The sequence below is a fragment of the Pseudorca crassidens genome, chromosome 2 (genome assembly GCF_039906515.1).
Source record: "Pseudorca crassidens isolate mPseCra1 chromosome 2, mPseCra1.hap1, whole genome shotgun sequence".
NCBI classification, from domain to species: Eukaryota; Metazoa; Chordata; class Mammalia; order Artiodactyla; family Delphinidae; genus Pseudorca; species Pseudorca crassidens.
The window spans coordinates 107,839,603-107,861,183 of record NC_090297.1 but is presented as its reverse complement, the minus strand read 5'-3'; the positions used below and the strand labels follow the sequence as shown (position 1 = coordinate 107,861,183).

General features: G+C 39.9%; 1 protein-coding gene across 1 annotated transcript; it reads right to left on the bottom strand.

Moving 5' to 3' along the window:
- Positions 1-873: 873 nt before the first annotated feature.
- On the bottom strand, positions 874-20,202 carry PRPF3 (pre-mRNA processing factor 3). Its single transcript, XM_067727635.1, has 16 exons — positions 20,045-20,202; positions 17,876-18,066; positions 17,072-17,202; positions 14,922-15,068; positions 13,256-13,339; positions 12,825-13,045; positions 11,554-11,860; positions 10,710-10,876; positions 9,849-9,928; positions 7,727-7,870; positions 6,683-6,782; positions 6,397-6,510; positions 4,919-5,037; positions 4,566-4,649; positions 3,456-3,517; positions 874-1,236 (listed from the first exon to the last, which is right to left on the bottom strand). Exons 2-16 carry the CDS (start codon positions 18,018-18,020, stop codon positions 1,090-1,092), a joined length of 2,052 nt encoding a protein of 683 aa, XP_067583736.1. The 5' UTR covers positions 18,021-18,066; positions 20,045-20,202; the 3' UTR covers positions 874-1,089.
- Positions 20,203-21,581: the final 1,379 nt, after the last annotated feature.

Here is a 21,581-nt window from a genome sequence, read left to right as displayed (position 1 = left end):
TGCCTTGGGAGCATGGAGTCTTAATCATTGGACCACCAGGGAAGTCCCCACATTTTTTTTAAAGGGGTTAATTTGATAACATAGAATGTTTTAACTTCTGGTCAAGTATTCATTCTGACACTACTTCCTAGTAAACTCCAATTAGCAGGGAGGAACTCTAATGGCTCCTATGTTCAATTCATTCTCAATACATCCTCAACAGGCAACATGAAATGGAACGATATTTATGGTAAGAATTTTGGACTTCTATGGATACTTATTCTGACCCAAATACTCCTAAAATCAAACCAGAAACATTAAATGCTTAAACAGAACTGCATCTTGTCAGATTCTTGGGGGTGGGTGGGAAAAAGAAATTACACATTGTCTTTTAGAAAAGGATTGGTTTCTTTAATTAGTAAAGAGAATAGGCTAAATTCCCAAATCCTATTCCCTTTTACAAACTGACCCATAACATCCTCTTTGGACTCTCCTTCTGTGTCCATTTCACCCACGACACAGCTTCTCATATATTCACCCATATGAGGAACTAATTTCCTGTTAAGACTACTCAGCCAAGACCAGAAGTAATCTGTCAACCTCGTGACTATCCACTGAAGGTTAAGAGATGGAAATTCCCTCTCCCCTATCCACTTAATACCTTTTCCTTCTTCACTCTGCTCCAGGAAAACAGTATTTATCATTCTTGCTCTAAGATGAGGTCAGAAATTTCCATTATCCAATCATCCATCCATTCGTTCATCCATTTATATATTCATAAATATCAATGACAAAATTTTCTTTTTCCACAGCAATTGCTAGAAGTCTGGAGACAAGATCACCTGAAGACCCAAACTCCAATACCTTTGAATGTGTGAAAAATATCATACCGACTTTAAAAATAACTCTTTAATCATATTCACATAAGGGGAATAAAGGGCAGCACCAGGCTGTCTGGGGAAGGAAGCAAGGTGTTCTCCCTTTGTCCCAATGTCAGCCTGGCACAGTTCTGAGATCACACACACAAGTAGGGCTGGGTTTGGAAGGAGAATAAGGGAGAGGACTGAAGAGACAAAGGCAAGAAGGGAGAGGCAAGGGCTTGCAGTAGTCTCAGTCGGTGGACTCCAACACAGATTCACTCAGCGCAAGGTCCCAGTAGTGCTCAGCCCCATGCTTTTTGAAATGCTCCCGAGCCATGTTCTCTGTAGGGCACTGTTTGAACTTCATCTCCCCAAAGCTCCGGTCTTTGGCTGTACCCTGGGAAAGAGACAAAATTTTTAATAAAAACACTGCAATTTCTAATTTAAATCAGATATAATATTCCTTTATAAAACTTAATAACACCTGTGTAGCAATATGCCTACCTGAACATAATTTTATGGTAAAAACAATTCTAGGGACTTCCCTGGTGGTCCCGTGGGTAAGACTCCATGCTCCCAATGCAGGGGGCCCGCGTTCGATCCCTGGTCAGGGAACTAGATCCCGCATGCATGCTGCAACTAAGAAGCCCACATGCCACAACTAAAGATCCCGCATGCCTCAAATAAAAGATCCTGAGTGCTGCAACTAAGAACTGGTGCAGCCTAAATAAATAAATATTAAACAAACAAAACAAACAATTCTAACCTCCACCCCCTTGGATATTTGCTGAGTTTTCATGACTTTATATGGGTTTGTTTTTTTGACTGAATGGAAGATGAGGAGTTCTGTGCTCTGGTGCCTGGATGGAAGAGTAAGTCAGGAAGGACTACGGAGGGTGAGATGGGATGAACTTGCCTCCCACCAGGCCTCCAGATTTGGGCATTTAAGGAGAAAGGAGTTAGAGGCTAAAAGGACTCTTTTCATAAGACTTAGTGAGACCATGTATATAAGCAGGAGGTTTTGGGGCCCAGTGACAAAGAACAATCCAGGGGTTCGGGGGAGAGAGGAATGGGAGCCAAGGGGGATAACCTGCAGACAACTACAATAGAAAGATTCAGTCCTTAGTGGAACTGCATTCTCATCAAAGGGACTAGCTGCAATGGCAGTCACAAAGTGCTAGAGGCTTTCAGGGATCAGATTCCAAAAAGGAGGCTAAAGCACAACTTGGCTTATTTCTGAACCTGAGAAATAATTCCTGAGGACTCTCAGAGATAAATGGAACAGAATTTTAAAGAGGTGAAGGGGCTGGGGGATATTAAATATGCATATGGGGACTTATGAGACACAGAAACAGTTATTATGGTTATTATTACCTACTTAGTATGCATAAATTGGAGGAATCTGGGGTAAGACAGAAGGATACATGAAAAACAGTAGCAATTACCTATAGAGTGGTCTTAAAAAATGAGTGAATTGGAAGGGACTATTTCAGTAAGTGATCTTCTGTGTTGTCAGAATTTATTTTAATGAGCATTCACTACTTTGGTAGTAAAGTACTACTTTTTTTGTTTTCGGGCCATGCCGCATGGCATGTGGGATCTTAGTTCCCCGACCAGGGATCGAACTCACGCCCCCTGCAGGAGAAGTGCGGAGTCTTACCGCTGGACTGCCAGGGAAGTCCCAAAGTACTACTTCTATAATAAAGAACTAGTTACTAAATATGAGCACATTTAAAAAATAGAAGATACACACACGCATGCAACCTAGAAGAATAAAATGAAAACATTAAATCAACACAAAGGTAGAAAATATTTACAATGTATAAAATGTATTTTGGAGTGGGAATAAAAGGATTACTGCAGTACATCAGGATAAGAATATAGTTACTGAGGAAAGAAACTTTTAATGCTTCCTGGAGAAATAGGATGATATTTTACACTTCACAAAGGGTGAATGATCCTTAGTTCACAACTTGGCCTGAAAAAGCATATTCACTCATTCATTCATTCTTCAGAATAGTGTGGCTCACTAAGAAAATTTGAGGGATGAAAGAATTGTATAACCATAAAAAAATTCCATTTTAAGAGTGATTTAGTCACATTTTGCAAAGCATCATTACATAATAATCAAATTAGGTTCTCAAAATAAAACTGACAATAGGGAGAAAATAATATCCACATTTTATAGACAAAGCAACAGTTTTTGACATTAAGTGTCTTGCCCAGTTACACAGCTAGTAAGTGATACTGCCCAGACTCCCAACTTTGTATTAAGTCTAGTACTTCTTTCACTATATCCAAAGAAAAATTCTACAATTCATTTCCCTCTTTCCAAGTCTCATATCCATGACTGTGAAATAAATAAATCGAGAATTTGTATTCTTGCCACCAGTTTCCATACTTTTCCCCAGATGGCATAAAGTATATACCCATCAATTTAACTAAAATATAATCAGGAAGGATTTGCTGCCAAATACTTAACAATGAATTCCAAAAAGAAATACAAATTACTTAAGGGATTAGTCATTATTTAGTTTTACCATTATATTGCTCCATTTGCATAATATAAACAATCAGGAATTAGCTAAAGTCCTGCTTCAGTGTTTAATCACCTACCTCCCAGACTAGTACACATTTGTTGGTTTTCTTCACAGCTTCCTCATCAGATTCCTCATCATCTGGAAAAGACAATTAGCTAAATCTTGCTCTAGACTTAGATCAGACATCAAGATTTAGGTCCTAAACAAACAGTATTCAAGCCTACCCAAATTCTTTTAAATATCATCACCTTTTCTCATGTACTGGGATCAAATGTCTTCTGTTACTCTTTATTTCCCCCCAATTAGACTGAAATCTCCAAACAGGTAGGGACATTAATTAATTCAACAAACATGTATTGAGGACCAATTACATGTCAAGAGCTGTGACAGGTACTGGGAATAAGGAGATAAATAAAAGAACAATAAAAACTTGTCCTAAGCACTTCAGATGCCAAAATGATAAGAGTCCATTCTCAAGGAGTTTTTAGTCTAATGAAGGAGGACAGATATAATGAATGAAAATATCTTAGGAACACTTGCGAAACAAAATAAAATATAGATCAATTATAGTAAAAAGTGTAGTTTAAGTATAAAAATAGGGAAGAAAGAAAAGTATAGAAGGGCCAAAGTTAAGAAAAGTAAGGTTCTCTGCATATGTTAAATGCTAACTCAGGTCTTCAAAGAAGGGAAGAATGAATATTGATGGAAGAAGATGGCCTGAAGGATGTCAAATAAATATACAAGATAAACTTGGGCAAAAGAATAAAAGTTTATTTTCTTGAATGAAGCAGAGAGCTTTTTTTGATCTGAAAAATATTTTTTGCTCTCAATCCTTTAAAAAACTTTTTGTCAAAAAGTTATATAATATAGACAATGCACATATGAATGCGCAGCTTGCTGAAATTTCACAAACTAAATACACTCATGTAGCCAGTATCCAGAGTCTGGGCTAACAGGGAAACCAGCTAGTAGAAAGGCCTTAAAGGACAGGCAGGAGAATAACTAATACTCATGCATATGATCATATAATAAATACTGTATGAATGTCTAGCATGCTTAAAGTCCAAATGGGTCTTTCTAAAATTCTTAAACATCTGGTATTTGCAAGAGTGTCAGAGAGAGGGAACAGATGAATGGACAGAGTACCATCCCACCTCCCACTTAATCCCCTCTAACCCCCATTCACCATCTCCCTTTGTGTTAGATGTCTGTTCATCCCACTTTATCCGATGCAGCATAAGACGCTTAAATTTCTTCTGGGCCTTGGGGCCTAGAAACAGAGAAGGAGAATTTTGCCAGAGTTGTGGAAGACGATGGGGTAGAAAGAACGTTTGTGTGCATTCAACGCTCAGACATTAATGTGGTAGCTGAAGCAATCCCAGGAACCACATCTTAGGTCCTTCTACTCCAATAAACACAGAAACAGAGGCCCAAGATATTAAACCCAGGTATGGCTCTAAAATACTATCTTTTTCTCCTTTCTTCCCACCATGTTAATCACTTCAAGGCCTACGGTTGCCTCAATTTTTTCAGACTCACCCCCTTCCACTACTACCACGTTGACATCCTTGTGCAGTACCACCACCCCTGTCAGGTACAGCTGCCCAGCATTGGCCTCAATCTTGAACTTCTTGGCTGGGTTGCTCAAATTTCGAACTCTGGAGAGGGAAAGTTTAGTTATGGCTTTCATTTTAGCATCAGCAGTTGCCTGAATGGAATGGCAAATAAAAATGGATCCAAAATAGTTTTCTCTCTAAAAACAAAGGCATTTGGAGTAAGCAAATATACTAATGCTTAAAGGTAGAATTGATGAATCCAGAAGTATTTCTACTGTCTTAAACTTCTTCAAAGTCTAGCACTGTACACTTTACAACAAATAGCAGGTAATCAAAATTTACTCTAAGAATGAAGAAGAGATATTTACCATCATCCAAAAATATTTATATGCTAGTTGTTCTTGACAGTATAAAGACCAACAAATTCTTTGCCCTCTAGGTGCTTATAATATAAAGTAGTCACAATGCTATGCCTGAAAAATTTCTTGAAGAATATACGAAAAACTGTCAGTGGCAATTACCCACAGTGAGTGGTCCTAAGGGATCAGAGAATAGGAAGGGGACTTTTTCAATAAATGTCCTTCTGTATTGTTAGAATGTTTTTTATCTTAGTAAGCATTCACTACTTTTATAATAATGTGCCGTTTTTATAATAAAGAACTAAACAGGAGCACGTCTAAACAGAAGATACACATGTACTTGACATAAAAGAATAAAATGAAAACATTAAATCAACAGAAAAGGTAGAAAATATTTACAACATGGAAAGTCCAGGGCTTCCCTAGTGATGCAGTGGTTAAGAATCCACCTGCCAATAGGGGACACAGGTTCAAGCCCTGGTCTGGGAAGATCCCACATGCCACGGAGCAACTAAGCCCGTGCGCCACAATTACTGAGCCTGAGTGCCTAGATCCTGTGCTCCACAACGAGAAGCCACAACAAGAAGACTGCTCACTGCAATGAAGAGTAGCCCCCACTCGCCGCAACTAGAGAAAGCCCGTGCAGCGACGAAGACCCAATGCAGCCAAAAATAAAAACAAATAAATAAATCAAAAATAAATAAATAAAGTCCACTTTGGAGTGGGAATAAAAGGATTACTGCAATACATTAGGATAAGGATATAGTTAACTGAGGAAAAAGACTTTTAATGCTTCCTAAAAAATAATATTTTATGCTTCATAAAGTATGAATGATCCCTACTTCACATCTTGGCCTGAATAAGCATATTCGTTCATTCATTCTTCAGAACTAGTATTAGTTCACTAAGACCTCAGAGACAGAAGACTAAGTTTTTAACCCTCACCAATGAAAAAGATCTACTAGCTCTTGATTTACACTAGGGTCGTTAAAAGAGAGTAGAGCTGCTATTAGGTATGCTTTACACCAGTGATTCTGCCTCAATCACCCGGAAAATGTTTTGGTATTTCTAAGGAAAAGGCTGGCCCAGTTTGGACACCTACCTATAAACAGATATGTGTACCCCCTGTGAAATGTCTTCTTTAAGCTTTTTAATTTTCTTGACCTTTCTCTGTTCTGCTGTAAGTTTTCGGGCAGCGTTGGCCTCTTCATGCGCTCTGTCGTGACAGGAAGGACATCCACAAGTGAGAAAGGCATTGAAGATCAGAGGCAGGGCTGAGGGAAAGAGAGAGCAACGGAGAACTCTCCCCTCCCTCCAAATATGGATCCCCCAGAAGAGTCTGGGAAAGGTACTTGCCCTGGGTTTCCACCCAATCCCATGGCACTTACTTCTGTCTTTTTGCCATCTGAGCTCTGACATGGGCTTCTACCTTCGTGGGGTCTTGAACAGCTTCTGTTCCTAATACTCGCATCAAATTTGAAATTCTTACTGCAGTGAAGAGATGATAGAAATCAATCTCGTAAGTCATTACTCCAGCTGGGATAACCTGTAAATCTCTTCTCTACTAATTCATATCATTCACCTATTTCAAATCTCTGCTCAAAACTCACCTCCTCCAAATACTCTTACCTTGAAAGCCCATCCAATTAATTCAGCATTTGAGGGAGGTCACATAATTAATCTAAATAACTGCTATGCATTTATTCACATTGTTTGAAAATTTACGAAAGACAAGGAACTTAATTTCTTTGGCATTTTTTTTTTCCTTTTTTTTCTTTTTTTTTTTTTTGCGGTACTCGGGCCTCTCACTGTTGTGGCCTCTCCCGTCGCGGAGCACAGGCTCCGGACGCGCAGGCCCAGCAGCCATGGCTCACGGGCCTAGCCGCTCCGCAGCATGTGGGATCTTCCCGGACCAGGGCACGAACCCGTGTCCCCTGCATCGGCAGGCGGACTCTCAACCACTGTGCCACCAGGGAAGCCCTTTGGCATTTTTCACTCTCATCATAGCATTTAGTGAAAGATCCTATACATAACAGTGCTCACTCAAAATATTACTGATAATGGAAACTACAGGAGTGAGGTTTTTTAAACTGCATTTTCATTTTTCAAACATTTAAGAATTATGTACATAGCAACTCTATGCAAATACTCCAACTACTATCTTCATGAATTTCAAGCCTATTATTCTTCCAGGAGTATAGGAATGTTTTATGGTCAATATTAGTTAAAAAAAAAAAAAGCCTTAAATGACATCTACAATGACTATGTTGACCTGTCTTAATAAGCAAAGACAATAGAAAATTTAGGAAAGGAAAAACCAATGAATGATTCTGAGAAACAAAAAGCACCCAAATATAGAGAGATGCTAAAGTTCCTCTAGAATGACAGAGATAAACTCGTCACCCTTTCTTCCCTGCCTCTAAGATACGTACCTTTGGGTTCTGGAGGAGGCATCAGGCCTAGCCTGACTTTCTCTTGTAGCTCCTTCTGTGCTTCCCTCCTTGTTTGCCTTCGAAGTTTCTTCTGTTCCTTCTTGGTCAGATATACCCCCAGAGTAACTGGTGTGTCATTGTCGACTGTCAGGCAGAGAAATGAATGTACCAAAGCAATAAGCATATTAGAGGGATACAGGTGAATATCAATCACATTAAAAGAAACTTTACAGCAACATGGATTGACCTAGAGATTGTCATAATGAGTGAAATAAGTCAGATAGAGAAAGACAAATATATGATATCACTTATATGTGGAATCTGAAAAAAGGGTATAAATGAACTTATCTACAAAACAGAAACAGAGTTACGGATGTAGAAAACAGACTTATGGTTACCAGGGGGTAAGCGGGAAGGGATAAATTGGAAGACTGGGATTGACATATACACACTACTAATATGAACCTACTGTATAGCACAGGGAACTCTACTCAATACTCTGTAATGGCCTATATGGGAAAAGAATCTAAACAATAGTGGATATCTGTATATGTGTAGCTGATTAACTTTGCTGTACGCCTGAAACTAACACAACATTGTAAATCAACTATACTCCAATTAAGATTAAAAAAAAGAAAAAGAAAGGACCTCTAGTTTGCTTTTAGTTAATTTTAGGTCGTGATAATGGTATTATAGTTATGTCTTTAAAAAGCATTCTTTTTTTTTTTAATTTATTTTTGGCTGCCTTGGGTCTTCATTGCTGCTCGCAGGCTTTCTTTAGTTGCGGCGAGTGGAGGCTACTCTTTGTTGCAGTGTGAGGGCCTCTCATTGCAGTGGCTTCTCTTGTTGCGGAGCACGGGCTCTAGGCACATGGGCTTCAGTAGTTGTGGCTCGCAGGCTCTAGAGCGCAGGCTCAGTAGTTGTGGTGCACGGGCTTAGTTGCTCTGCAGCATGTGGGATCTTCCCAGACAAGGGCTCGAACCCATGTCCCCTGCATTGGCAGGCGGTTTCTTAACCACTGCCCCACCAGGGAAGCCCCTCAAAAGCATTCTTATCTTTCATGAGTAATGTTCTAACTTGTTTTTCTTTAAGCAGTTGAACCCTTTTATAAACTGAAATGTGACAAATATAGAAAACAAAATTAGAGCTGCTCCGGCTGCTCTGTGTGAGGATTTGGAGTAGGTGGGGGGTATCCAGAATCCCATTTGGATCCTACTTATTGAACCTCAACGTGCCTATGGAATACAATTTGAAAACCACTGGCCAACATTAGGAAATTTATAATTTAAGAGTCATAGGGATTAGGAAAAATCTTCTGAGCTCCCAAAGCAGATTTACTCAATTTGTTAAAACAAACAAAATCCCCCACTTTCTTCTAATGATTCATGCTGATGACAGCTAAGTACATTCTGATTAAGTATAATTCAATGATTATTATTCTTTTATTATCACAGAGTCTCAATCTATTTTTATGAACTTATTAGAGATACTGGCAAGCAAATTTACTGAGTAAATTTACTGAGTAAAAACTAACCTCCTCTATTCATCTCAAATTTGATGAAAATGTTAAAATCTTCTGTGATTGCTTAAGAGGGAATATCAGTATTATCTCTACATATGAGGAAATTCTGTATTATAAGTGATTTACCCAAGGGATTCAGCTAGTTCACAGCCACAACTAAAACCCATCTCTTCTGACTGAGCCAACAGACTTTCACTACAAAAATGATAAAGAGAAAGGCTGAAGAAAAAGAAGATTGAAGAGGGCCAGGAGTTTAATGGTGGTGTACTAGAGTTGGGAGTCAACACTATGGCAAAAGCCCAATTTGTAATATACATCAGTGAGGCCATCTATAGATTAGACCTCAATGCTCTACAGCTGCACTGTCCAAAACTGTAACCACTAACTACATGTACTATTTAAATTTAAATTAAAATTGAATAAAATTAAAAATTCAGTCCCTCAGCTGTATTAATGCAACTTGGTTTTCAAGTTCTCAATAGTCATGTGTGCACAGCAGCTATAGTATAGACAGACCAGACAGAGAACATGCCCATTATCACATAAATTTCTATTGGCTAATACTTCTCTAGAGCTTTGATTGAGTAATCTCTACATTACCTGGAGGGTTGAGCTGGGCTGGATGTTCAACAAGATTCGTGATTCCAAAATAATCTTCTCTCTTGGGATTTTCCTCTGTACTAAAATTGGAGGAAGAAGGGAAAACAGGATATGTGGGTAGAGATGATTCCAAGAGAGAGGGAATCTCAGAAACACAATGAAAAAATCCACCCCCCCATAATGCATTCTAGAACTTTTTACAGTATTTGCATGTCTATAATATGTAATATATTACTTATAATTTTCAAGATGACAAAATGGTCCCACTAAGGTTGGATGCACTCTCTACACCAGTCATTGTCAACCTTTTTTTTCTACCCTAACACCCCTGATGGACACATATTCTCTCATTAGTAACAATAATTCGCTGGGACAGAGGCTGACAAAGGAAGCATAAGGAAAGGCTGAGACAGTCTCCTAAAGCCATGTATCAGAATAATGGAGCAGATATGATTGAAGCTTGCCAAATGTTTCTTATACGCTTTATTTATCATTCTCTCCCCCATCAACTAAGAATCCTTGCTCTATTCTAGGACTGGATCTTTAAGAAATGTAAACACCTATTATAAGTAGCAAAAGAAGATAATTAAGAAAACAAATATGGTAAAAACAAATAACAATGTATAACAAAGCAAGCAGAAATTTTACAGATTTGTATAGATTATTTAGACTATATGTGCCCAATCCTCCTACATTAACCGAAAAAACTAAAACAACCCATACAACATATTCTTTACAAATATATGAGCTTGTATACGGTTATCTATCTTCCTTGGATTTAAATTTTTTACTTAATGCACAAGTACCATCTATCCCATTAAAACTCTAGCCTTATGAAAAGGTATTAACCAACAAACTCACAGGTCAAAGCCATTGGGGATGATATAAGAGTCCCACCACTCAATTTCAGGGACATCACCTTCCTTCAACTCCTTCTTAGGAGCAATGAGGGCCAGCCTAGTTGAAGTATGAATGCCTGTTTTTCGAGCTGCCTGTGAGATCTCTGCCTGCAGCTTCTCCAGTTGAGCCTAAAGACAAGACAAGAAGATAAATTGAAGTCAAAGAAAACAGGGAAGTAGTAGAATCCCAAACTTTAAAACACTCCCTTGTTGAACTCTTTACATCTAATGCAACAAATTCATACTTTCTGAAAGCTTAGAAAAAGGAGCTGTTCTGCTTTACTTTATCCTTTACTTGGTTGATTTACATACATTTCACTCTCATCACTAGCCCTTTACCCCACAGTGCCTGCCTGCAGCAAATATGCAGAAATGGAATTTTATGAAAAACCTCATTCTGAGAGGATGAAAACAAGAAGGTAAAAGTCATCAAATATACAGTCAATCAAACTATCCAAGTGTGTGGACTGTCTGCAGTAAATTTTAACACCAGGCTAGCTTTCATTAGTTGCCCTGAGGGTTCTCAACGGTTTCCCTCCACTGACCGTTTATGTGGAGAATTTTCAAATTCAATTTTATTTCTACCTAAGTAGAATGTAAGTAACTGAGAAGACAAATCAGCTAAAAATCAAGTATTCCAGGAAAAAATATAGTATTTTAAAAATTACTCATTGCTTTATTACTTGTTTATCTAATTGCCAAAAACATAGAGAACTGAGTTGATGGTTATTTCAGGACTATATTCAATTTCCTTTGTCACCTTCCTAACTTCTTCAAAATTCTAGATTATATTCTAAGCCAGATACCTTAGTCCGTAATCGCTGGGCAATCTTTTCAAATTTGCCCTTGTCGTGGAATTTAAAAGTGCGTCTCTGGCGCTGGGAAGGGGCAATTGAGACTCGGGGGTCAAAAAAGGTATTAGACTCCATGTCTTCTGATGGCTTTTCTTTTAGCTGTTGCTTGAATTGTTCCCTCTTCACAGCCCGAATATTGGCCTTCAGAGTAGGCATACGGTGTGTTAGCTCAATTTCCTTGCCGGTTGCATCTACAGTTCGACCTTGTTCATCAAGAATCAGTGGTGTAGGTTTAGTTTGATCTTTTAACTCCACCTTCCTGAAAAATAGCCCACAAAGGAATAAATCCCATTTGGAACAATAAGTCAAGCAAAAAAAAAAACAAGCAGAAAATAAAAAACAGGGCTTCCCTGGTGGCGCAGTGATTAAGAATCCGCCTGCCAATGCAGGGGACACAGGTTCAATCCCTGGTCCAGGAAGATCCCACATGCTGCGGAGCAACTAAGCCCATGCGCCACGACTACTGAGCCTGTGCTCTAGAGTCTGTGAGCCCCAACTGCTGAGCCCGCGTGCCTATGCTCAACAAGAAAAGCCACCACAATGAGAAGCCCGCACAGTGCAATGAAGAGTAGCCCCCGCACAGCAACGAAGACCCAACACACAGCCCAAAAGAAATAAAATTAAAAAAAAAAAAGGAAAAATCAAAACCCAACAAAGACAACTAGGTTACAAAATTCTAAGGAACATAAACCCATCAGTGAATAATAACATCTTGACTGAAACTGTCAAACTGGACAGTTGAGTATAGAGTACAATCAGATGAAATGAACTTATAAATTACAATGGTAAGAAATTGGAATCATATTTTCCTTTACTCCTTAATTCTTGAGTCAGACAGGGGATGGCAAATGAATTAAGGTGTTAAAAATGAAGTCTATCACCTTTACCCAGTTGTAGAGAACTCTCAGATCTGGTCTCACTCAATGTGGTTTAATGGATATAGTTCTGACCTAGGATCCAGGAAACCTGGCTCTATTCCTAGCTCCAATATTAGAGGAATAATCTTAACTTCAGTTCTACCAATTGTAAAAAGAAGATAAATTAAACTCTGCAACAAGGTGACCAAGAGAATAAATTCAATTGGTATTTATTGAGTATATGTAAGAAATATGAAACTGTCTAAGAAATTATTTAAGTTCCTTGCAAGAAGAGGATCAATAACATTCAAAGGTATTTATTGCTTCTCAAGCTTCAGAAACGAGTTCCATGAAACAGATACTCACGGGGGAGCAATGCCCATAGCATGGAGATTGGCCAGGCCCACCATGTTAGCATTGCCGATGAGCCCTGGCTTCAGTGCCAGCTGGGCTTGGATGCGGGCTTGTAGTTCAGCTGCTTTCCTTGCCTTCTCAATGGCATCATTCATGAAAGTGGCGGCCTGGGAGGGCTGAATAGTGTTGCCAATTGGAAGTCGCTCTGGTTGGGAGGAAGAAGGAGTCTTTGGCTGTGAGACAGAGAAAAAGAAATCAGAATCAGAAAAATTAGACAGGCAGGCAGATCTCCCCCGACCGCCCCCCGCCAACCCGCCACAGAGTGGTAGACTGTGGCAAATTGGGGGTGGAACATGCAGTCATCTTCTGGACTCTTATTTGAGTGGGTGGCAAGAAATTCTGTGCTAAAGATTCTTATTTTCAGAGAAATCTGGTTACAATACCTGAGGCGTAGGGGGGCTAATGAAACTTAGTTGTTTTTTCCTTTCCTCGATTTGCCGTGTTGCTGCCTCCATCATCTGTTTGATCTGCTCTCAGTGGGGGAAAAAGTTGAAAAACTGTTAACATCTTTTTATTTCTCTCATACAGGTTCCTAAACTCAAAGGGCTTTCAGGTTTAGAGAACAAAAAATTTTTGAATGACCCCATCATATTCTGCTTGTACCATAGGCTAGAAAATGTAATAAAGATAAGCGTACACAGCTGAGCACTGGAATTTTTCAACCTATCTTCCCAAGGCAGGATTGGCATGTTAAGTATTGATAGTAACATAGCTTGCTAATTAAGACTCTGGAGTCAGGGAAACCTGAGTTTGAATCTTAACTCTGCCATTTAATGCTTGTGTGACCTTGAACACGGTATTTAATTTCTAAACCTCCAAGTGTCTAAAAGGGGTAAAAATGGTACCTACCTTACAGGGCAACTGTGAACATTTAGAAAATGCATGCAAAACTGACAGAACCCATAAACATTATTACACTTTAAAAAAAAATCACCTATTTGTCCCTGAGTTCCTAGTTTGGGTAACGGGAGCCAACAATGTGAAGACTTACTTCCTAATCTCTGTAAATACTTTCCTCTGCCCTAAAGAAGTTCAGAATAATAAGCTTTGAGGACATGATCAAATAACTCTTCTTGAATTTTCCAGGAGTCCTGTTTCAAGGCGCTTCAAGATATTTAAAAAAAATTATTTTAAACATTTTTTTGAATAGGTGGTATATTTACATAGTTTAAAATGCAAAAAAGTACAAAAGGGTATACTGTGAATTCTTCCACCCCATTTTCTATAAAAAAACATCACCATCAGTTTCTTTCCTTTCAGAAATATCATATATAATATGCAAATCCGTCCATCCACCCACCCATCCATATATATGTATATATTCTATTTCTCCTGTAACAAATTTTAAGTGGTACAAGAAATATTTACTACTTACATAGTATCAAAATTTTTTGTTTTTGTTTTTGTTTTGTTTTTTGTTTTTTGGTGGTACGTGGGCCTCTCACTGTTGTGGCCTCTCCCTTTGCAGAGCACAGGCTCTGGACGCGCAGGCTCAGCGGCCATGGCTCACGGGCCCAGCCGCTCCACGGCATGTGAGATCTTCCCGGACCGGGGCACGAACCCGTGTCCCTTGCATTGGCAGGTGGACTCTCAACCAATGCGCCACCAGGGAAGCCCCCAAATTTTTTAACAGTGCCCATTTTAAATACACAGATAATTCCTATTAAAAACATACAAAGTGAACTCAAAATTATTTAAGTGGATTATATCTTTTCTGTGTTATAGTATTTGGAAATACTTCTCTGCCATCATGTTAAGTTCTAATCATTTCAATAATTTTCTTACTGACACAGTGAGGTAGATATTTGGGCAAATGATGTACGTAACACACCTTCCTTGCCACATAATAGGTGCTCAGTAAATGCTATTTCAAAAGCCTTCAACTGGAATACTCCTGGTTAAACCAAGAAATAATGAAACATAAAGCAGGACATAAAATTTTTCCAATGCTAACAATTAATTCAAATTAAGGCCACGATAAATCTGGACCCATCCATCTCTTACTTCTTCAACTCTCAAAACCACCGCTTCCAGTTCTTAATTACTAACCTGGAGCTTAGTCAGCATGCCAGGACTCTCTGAGGGAGGCCCAGGGATTACTTCTGGCTCCTCTTCCACCTCCTCAAAACGGGGTATCCGTCGCTTTTTTACTCCTGATGATTCCTTGGAGATCTCAGAGTCATCACCAAACACTTCCTAAGGGAACCCAAGATGAAAGAAGAGTTGTATCCCTGCCCATGGGAGAAGGGAAGAATAATCCTAGTCCTTATCAGCATTTTGTGGCTTTTCCCAGAGTCTTCTAGACCCTCCACCAAATGGACCATCTCACCCATCTCAACTTCATTATTCTCCTACTCCAGTCAAACAAATTTCATCCCATGTGCTTATAAATGTTCCCATCCCAAGGTCTTTGCACATCTTACTGCCCACATTTGTAATGATCTCCCTCAACTTTTCCCCCAGTCCAAATCCTGCCTAAAACTCACCTCCTCCAGGAAGTTTTTCTCATTAATAATCTCAACCCACTCTGATCAAACTGTTGTTTCACATCCTTTTAGCGCTTAAGAGCTTGGTTCATACTAAGTAAAATTACACTGCTGATATTGTTTGCCAAGTGTTAAGTCTTTCAATGTTAGTACGTACTTTCTCCCAACTAGTGTCTAAGCTCTTCCAGGACAGGGGCTTTCTCTCTTTTTCAGTATTCCCCAATAACACTTTGTTCTCATCAAACAATGGGAACTCAAATATGTTGACTAATTTGCAAGGTGAACTTAACAGGACCAAGAGTGGCCAACTGGAAGGGACAATGGGAAAAAGCAAATGTACACACCGGTGGTAGGCTTTGGGTGACATCCCCTCTTCACTAGGAGGGCTCGTGTTTTGCAAGGACATATCCTCGGCCAGGGGCGAGCGCTTCCTGGAACTCCTACAGTTCAAGAAAAAGGACTCTCCCATAATATATTGTGTGGGGTGGGGACTGAATGGACCAAAATGGGACCCGAATCCCAAGGCTATCTAGATACCTCCTTCAAGAAACCATTTTTATTAATCCCACCCAATGTAGTCACTTTATTCACAGCAGGCCCTCAGCACTTATACAGTAGCACGCCCTATCAAAACATAATCTTCACTCTACAGATCTGTGTATACTATGCATCAAGCATTCCCCCTTAAATGTAACAAAATTCAACAAAGTCTGAAACTCTATAGTCAACCCTAAAATTTACATGAAACTGCTACTCAGATTTCATAATTTGTGACTGTATTTTGTTGTGCCCTCCCATCCCCCAACCCTTAAACTGCAAATTCCTTTAAGGCAAGGACTATCTTTCATTCCTCTGATAACCCTACAAAACCCTAAACACAAAAAGCACACAAATCTCTATTTCTCTTGGTTCCACAGCCTGGCCAGGGACCAAGCAGACACTGCTTATTCACTCTTGTGCCTCAGGAAAAGCAAAAGGATAGCCAGGATATCAAAAGCACTTTGGAAGGTTTTTGATGGGAGTCACAGGAAAGATTTTTTTTTTAAGAGACAGACAGAGAAAAGAGATAGATCAGCTACTTGACACTGCTAATATTGAAAGAGGCCATGACCAATCAGCAACTATAGGATAAAAAGAGAAGGAGGTAAGGGAGGTAATGATGGTCCCTTTAAGTATTCCACTCATGGGGCCAGAGGACTGGCAATATGCTATGTGGAAAACAGTAGGCTCTCAAGACACACAGTAAAAAATCAATTGCTGTTAGGTGTCCCATCTAGAAGTCCATTGCAGAGTAATATCTCTAAAGGACCAACAATGAGGTCTATGGCTCAGGTAGCAGTGAAGTCACACTGTGAAGCAATCTATTAGGCCTCAAGTAAATCAAAGCATAAAATCTTAGAGCAATCAATTTATTGAAAAAAAAGAAAAAGAGAGAGACTTAGGGAAACATGAGAACCAAAACTCCTAACTGTATATGAAAAAGGACAAAGCTACCTACTGTTTCCTTGGAACGTTTCAACCCATGAACTTAGGTAGTTCATCACCATAAGATGGTGATAATACATGTTCACCCCCTCTACTCCAATGTCTAAGTACCTCTCTTAAATATTAGGTATTCTAATAGTGGATATTAAAGTGTGAGCCAGGTAAGCTCAGCAATTTTGTTACCATTCAAAACACTCCAAGCTCGTCAGATAGTTAACTGTAACCTACCTTTAGCTCTCGTTTTCTGCTCCTGTCACTGCTGGACTTGGAATGCCTAGAGCTTCGGCCTTCCTCCACAGCCTCAAACAGTTTGTCCACAAATCGGAGAGTAGAATCATCAAGAAAAGGTTTCAGGTGGTCTGGCAAGAAAAAAAGAGGTGGTAAGGTTGAAAAAGTAAAAGTACTTAGTCCAATACTAGGCATACAATAGATGCCAACACTGGAATTTTATCCCTAAGAGGGAGAGAAATGCTTTCTTAAGTTCTTTGTAGGATTCTCATACATTCTCTTACACTGAATGACCTTGCCCCACGAGATAAAAATAGTTATAACTTTTTGGCATAGGAAGTAGCATAGCCAGAGTAACCTGTTTAGGCTGAGCATCAAAGTTTAAGATGAATAACCACTCTAACTTTTCCCAAACAGCAGTTGGAGGAGACTACCTTAACAAAATCTGCCTTCCTCAACATTTTTCATGTATTTTATAGAGACTTCTAAATGTTTAGATGTCGATCTGAATCTGAATATACCCATCTGACTTTAGTATATTTCCTAAGTAAATATAATTTAGGTAACTCAGTGCAGTGGTCAAAGGAAATCAGTCTGAGATTCAAAATATGTCACAAATAGTATAAAAAATAAAAAATAAGAGAAAAAGCAATATTAATTATTTAGGCTATTTCCATTATAATGCAAGAGAAACTGGCCTGACCTTTTTTTAGACACTCCCAACAGAGAGAATTTTGGGGAAGTTCAAAGCAGTATTTGGGGTCATCCTACATGTTAAGCCAGAAGTTTCAGAAAGGTACATACCAGCTGCCTTCTTCTTGTCCATGCCCTTCCCCACACAGTTCAGTGCTGCTGTGACCACTGTGGGCTCTGAGAAACCCAGCACCCTCTTCACTGTCTTCTCTATCCATGGTTTCAGCTCATCCAGCTCCCTCTTAGACAGTGCCATTCTTCAGGAAAAGGAGGATAGCTCAAAATAGGATTCAATACTGCACCTAAAAAGAAACCAGTAAAGAGTTAAGTTAGAGGACAGGAGAAGATTAAAATAACCCCAGGCAACAGTAAGTATATCAGGAATGCCTTCCCCACCTCTATTCTCAATCCTAGGCAAGTTCTTCTACTTCATTTCAAGCCAAATACTTTCCCTACAACTCATACTTCAAAACAGAAAGGACTACATTCTGTTTGATTTTTAACCCTAACTCAGTAAGTATCAGTGGATCAGTGAAACCTGTGGAATAAACAAGCAAACCTTGGGAATAACCTAGTCTGAGAAATGAGTCCTAGCTTCTTTTTTGATTCTGTCATATTCAACAACGACTGGCAAGCATATAACATGAAAACAAGACTGAAAAAGCCCACTCAGAGCCCAGCCGTTCTATTCTTCCTACTTCTGGGCAAGCATTCCTTAACCCAGGCCTTCTTTTAAGGGACACAAATGAGAGGGCTTATCCAGGTCAGTCATCCTATATTAAAACTCTTAATCCTTAAGACTGTTCTATCACATTTCTCTGTACTCATATTCATCCCAGTGGGAATTCTGTACCTAGATACTTTTCTCTCATGTTCTACAGGGTCTCTGTCATAACTAATCCCTCAGTTCAGAAAAGATTACCTTCGTTTTGGATGTACTCTCTCTCTTTTCACCTTTATTCTACTTTTTAGCTTAATAGAGAAAACACCATCATAAAAGACTCTACAACAATCTTTAATTTGTTGTTTAATGTAAGTTAGTACAGTTCTTAAATTTTATTCATGTTTACGTTTTTATCCCCTACTTAAATCTCAAAACTCTTCATGAGCATAAAGAAAATTTTTATTTCCCTGATTTTCTCCATATTGCCTAAAAGTCAATAAGCTAGACTGACCTCAATTCCAAGCTAACCTCCTCCCAGCAGTGCCACACATCAGGGTCCAATCTGGGATTCAATCTTTTAAGATGTTTTAAGACATCTTTTCTCCTATAAGGTACAGTCTGATTATCTTCTACATTTCGGGCAGGTTTATCCTCTATAAGAACTGTTGCTAAATAGTGTATTTAATTTTGGTATAACCATATGAAGCAAGTAGATTAAAGTCATGAAACTACGAGTGAAAGATTTTGTGCCTCAGTGACACGTTATATGAATACAGTGGCTCTATTTACCCATCATGAGATAGCAGTAGAGCCTATCAATCTCAACATGTGCATTGCTCAAAAGCATATTCAGACACTACAGAGAATGAAGAGCTCACACCGAGCTCTACCATTTACCAGCCTTCTGACAAGTAATTCCTCTCAGACTGGGTTCACTCATCTTACAAAATGAGGACGACTGCCATTCCTATATGGCACTTAATTCATTCAATAACTATTGATTGCATAACTAATTCTATCAGATGAAATGTGTGCCCAAGCACCATATGAACAAATGTACTCAACTTCAACCCATTCTTCCATAAGATAACGTGCAAACTAAACAGCCAGTGGCCAAAATAAAAGTTCCAAACGGTAACTAGCTTTGTCACGAATCAAATATTCAACAATAACTGCGTGGAGCGGGGCTGGGGTGGGGTGTGGTTATGGTGTGGAAGGAGAGGAAGGCAGAATGATCTCTGAATGAGCTGGGAGCAGGTTCTAATCCTCTGAAGCATTTCCTTACTCGGTGCTCTCCTTTGCTACAAGTCCAATTTCCTCCCTGAAACCCCCATTCTTCTCTTTTTGCTCTTTCCGTCTCTCTGACCCGCCCCCAACCCAGCCTCGTTCTACCCCAACTCCTCATCTCAGAGGTAGTCCCCTCAGCTCGTCCCTTTCCCGCCCCCGCCCTTTTCCTCTCAACAATCTCATTCCAACCCGTTCTCCCACAGAACTTGTTCTTTTCTCAGCTTCCTTTCCACTGAACCTTCCCGCCTCTGTCCTCCCCTTGGATTGAACCCTAGCCCCAGTCACTAGGACGCGGGGATACCCTCTCCGGGCCCGGGGCCACTACTCACCTCACTAACTTCAGCCCCTGAGACGGAGCCCGAACGTTACACCGGAACCGGAAACCTTCTGACCGCCCTATGGCCTGCCGTCGCTACTGCCACTGCCGCCGCCACGCCGCGGTCCCACAGCACGTGACGAGGGAGGGCGGGGCCGCCAATTCGCGCAGCCGTAGTGGGTACTTTCCCGGCGGCGGAGCGCCTGCGTGGCGGCGCTTTAAAGTTTTCCGCTTGCGCGTTACTTGCCTCCTTCGGTTTCCCCAGGTAAATCTGTTAGCTAGGTTATTGCAAAGTTAATGTTCCCTGAAGCATAAATTGGGCTACTTGTAGCATTCCTAGTGTGGAGAATAAGTGCGCTAAGGTCATGGTAGAACTAAAAACGGGGCTTCTGCGTTTGGGCTAAACCTGGACTTTGTGATAGAAAGTAAACCCTGCGAGAGTCGTGATCACTAGCATTAGCCGCCCCCCGCCCCCTCCTTAGCCTTTTTCCCTAACTTCACAGTGGTGCCAGAGATCACCCAGAAAGAAAACGAGTATAGGAGGACTCTGAAGATAGTAGCCCATCCCTCCCCTTTACTGTTTTTTTCTTCCATTCATTCACGCAACAAATGATTATTGAGTGTCTATTACTATATGTCAGGCATCCACTGAGATTCAGTATTACTTAATGATTAAGCAAGAGCACGAGTTTTAAAGCCAGTGTCTGTAGTTGTATTCCAGCTCTCCCACTTTAGCTGCAACATTAGGCAAGTTACTTAAGCCCTCTCTTTCCTCACTTGTAAAAAAAAAATCCACCTCATAGGGTTGCTGTGAAGACCACAAGAGTGACAGTGCTTCTCACAGAGTTCAATACAGCTACTTGACATGTAATAATATATCCAGTTGGCTACATAAATGTATAGTAGACATCCTAAACTTACATGATGAAAACTAAGCTCCTGATTCTAACCACCACCATCCCCAAAAAACCAGCTCCCAACACAGTCTTCCTCATCTCAGTTAATGGCAACCATATTCTTACAGTTGATGACAAATTGAAATTATAATGGAGTAACCACAGTACAGGTATAAAAAATGGAGTTGGGAGGCCATTGAGGATCTGGTCTCAGACACAATTCTGCCCCACCGAGAACTTGAACTTTCTTTGAACTGTACAGAACCCAAGGACACCACTGGTCGTATTCAGAACAACACAGCCACTGCATCCTTATGGTCTCAAGGTCTCCCCTTGTAACCGTGCAACCAATTCGGACCCCAACCAACCCTTATTTAACAAGCACCCTTGGGAATTTCCTGGCTGTCCAGTGATTATGACTTGGTGCTTTCACTGCCAGGGCCTGGGCTCAGAACTAAGATTGTGTAAGCCGTGTGGTGCAGCCAAAAAAAAAAACCCCCAAAACAAGCACCCTTACTTCTTGCCAGCTCCAATTATAATTCTTGATAAAGAACTCACGTAACTAACTATAACCTTGTGGTTTTTGCCTTTATAAGCCTCCCCCATTTTGTAGTCTGGTGGAACACATTTCAAGTGCTTCTTGAACATGTGTCT

Excerpts from the sequence above, each read along its gene's own strand:
- PRPF3 (XM_067727635.1), bottom strand. The coding sequence starts at position 18,020 with ATGGCACTGTCTAAGAGGGAGCTGGATGAGCTGAAACCATGGATAGAG. Across the intron at positions 9,929-10,709 it reads ATCCCCAATGGCTTTGACCT|TACAGAGGAAAATCCCAAGA; the intron begins GTGAGTTTGTTG and ends CTCCAATTTTAG. Across the intron at positions 3,518-4,565 it reads ATCTAACACAAAGGGAGATG|ATGATGAGGAATCTGATGAG; the intron begins GTGAATGGGGGT and ends TGTCTTTTCCAG.